This window comes from Caenorhabditis briggsae, assembly GCF_000004555.2.
Source record: "Caenorhabditis briggsae complete genome, chrIII, whole genome shotgun sequence".
Taxonomy (NCBI): domain Eukaryota; kingdom Metazoa; phylum Nematoda; class Chromadorea; order Rhabditida; family Rhabditidae; genus Caenorhabditis; species Caenorhabditis briggsae.
The window spans coordinates 10,736,877-10,738,638 of record NC_013490.2 but is presented as its reverse complement, the minus strand read 5'-3'; the positions used below and the strand labels follow the sequence as shown (position 1 = coordinate 10,738,638).

The 1,762-nt window shown below is 38.7% G+C and overlaps 1 protein-coding gene across 1 annotated transcript in view; it reads right to left on the bottom strand.

The window, feature by feature from the left end:
* CBG10705 overlaps window positions 1-1,606 on the bottom strand; it is a gene marked incomplete at both ends in the record, with an annotated part of 2,197 nt that extends 591 nt beyond the window's left edge. The window contains 10 exons of the mRNA XM_002648726.1: window positions 1-53; window positions 97-288; window positions 331-442; window positions 491-667; window positions 758-843; window positions 889-983; window positions 1,034-1,111; window positions 1,158-1,324; window positions 1,370-1,475; window positions 1,528-1,606. The exon at window positions 1-53 is cut by the window's left edge and continues 591 nt beyond it. Coding sequence (XP_002648772.1) covers window positions 1-53; window positions 97-288; window positions 331-442; window positions 491-667; window positions 758-843; window positions 889-983; window positions 1,034-1,111; window positions 1,158-1,324; window positions 1,370-1,475; window positions 1,528-1,606 — 1,145 coding nt within the window. The remainder of the gene's footprint in view (window positions 54-96; window positions 289-330; window positions 443-490; window positions 668-757; window positions 844-888; window positions 984-1,033; window positions 1,112-1,157; window positions 1,325-1,369; window positions 1,476-1,527) is intronic.
* Between the last annotated feature and the right edge of the window lie 156 nt (window positions 1,607-1,762).

Genomic DNA, 1,762 nt, shown 5'->3' with positions numbered 1-1,762 from the left:
ATCAAAATCTTCGCCAAAAAATTCAAAACGGCTTGTTTGATCATAATGAAAATCTGAAATGTAGTCTTGGCAAGTGAACTTGATAGCATCACGTACATTATTCGCATCTTTCACATCTCCGGACACTGACATATAGGCGATTGGAACGACGAGTGTCACCCATTTCAGACTACCATCTTCGTCAATCCTTTCTTCCAAATAAGAAGCCTTCAGGCACAAAAAATCTTCGTGAACTCGACCAAAATCAGCCATGAACGATAGGTATCCCGATTTCGCAATAGGCAACACCTGAAAATTCCCTTTTACAAATGGCCATGAGTCGATTATCACCAGAGTTCGTAACTTTGCAATTTCATTGTCCAGTTTTTCCAAGGTATACCGTCGCGTAGAACTTCTGCTGGGAATAAGCGACATTGGTACTGATGTTGGATCCATTCGCTTGCTGAACAATACAATTTACAATGAGAACTTTTTTTAAAAATAATTATACCCGAGATTCAATAAATCGCCGACCAACGTTCTAAACGAAGAATTTTCCATTTCGTGCAATGGCCTTCCAGTTGTGGCAAAAAATCGTGACAGCAATCTCGATACATCCAGTTTTGAAGCATTCAAAACGATACGGGACGTAGAATTTCCAGATGTACTGTGTTTTTTCTGGTGGCGCCTATAGTTTCATCATAATTAATATAAAAATGGTTTTTGCCACTGCAAATGGCCACCGTTATCTCCTATAATGCTCGAGCAAGATTCACACTTCAAAAATTTGACGGCGTTCTCTGCGCCGGTCGCATGATGAACAAACACCACTCGCATGTATCCCTGTTTATCAGTGCATTTTTTCTGAAAAAGAACTAATTTTTTCAACAAAAAAAAATTTCAACTAGCATAAAAACCGCCGAATCCTTCCTTTTTGTTCTTTATCACTAATTCACAATCGATTTTGTTGGGATCAATGAACCATTGAGGCATCTGAATTGTGTCTGAAATTGAATAACGGTTATAACAAATGAATAAATCGGCTTAAACCGACCATCACTGGCGTTCGAAATGTTCATGTCGCCACAGATCGATGGAAAAATCGAGAAAAGTCTCGAAAAATCGTGATTTGCTGAAAAAGAGCGAGAAAAAACAAAAAATTAAAAAAAATACGCAACTTGTCGTAAAATATGCGACTTGCTGACCGTAGTCACATTTGCGAGGCCGGCCGAGGCCGGCCGAGGCCTCGCGAGGCTTTTTCTCAATGGAGCGCGCCGAGGCCTTTTTTTCTTCGGCCGAGGCTTTTTCGAGGCCGGCCGAGGCACGGCCTTCGTTTTGGACAGCCCTGTAATAACTGATAAAAAACACAGAATCATTCTTGTTTCCTCACATATTACAAGAGTAAATATTTACTAGAGCAAATCCTTTTGTGAATACGGTAAATCCATTTTCTAGTAAATCGATTTGCAGGTGTAAATATTTACACAAAATTATCACTGAAAAATCGAGAAGAAAAAGAAAATATCAGTGACGTGAAAGAAAAGTCACTGTAAATCTGAAGGAAAATGCTTTCTTTTACCAAACTTTCATGAATACCAATCACTCTATTTTCCTCTTTGTAAATCATTACACGTTCTATTTACCTAAAAGTAAATGTTCATGAATACGGCCTCTGGTTCGCCAGATGGGTTGAAGGTCACAGATTGCAAAAATAAAAAAAGCGATATTATTTTGTACTAAAAATGAGTTACCGTAAAACCTCTAATAGAACGACACCCGGATC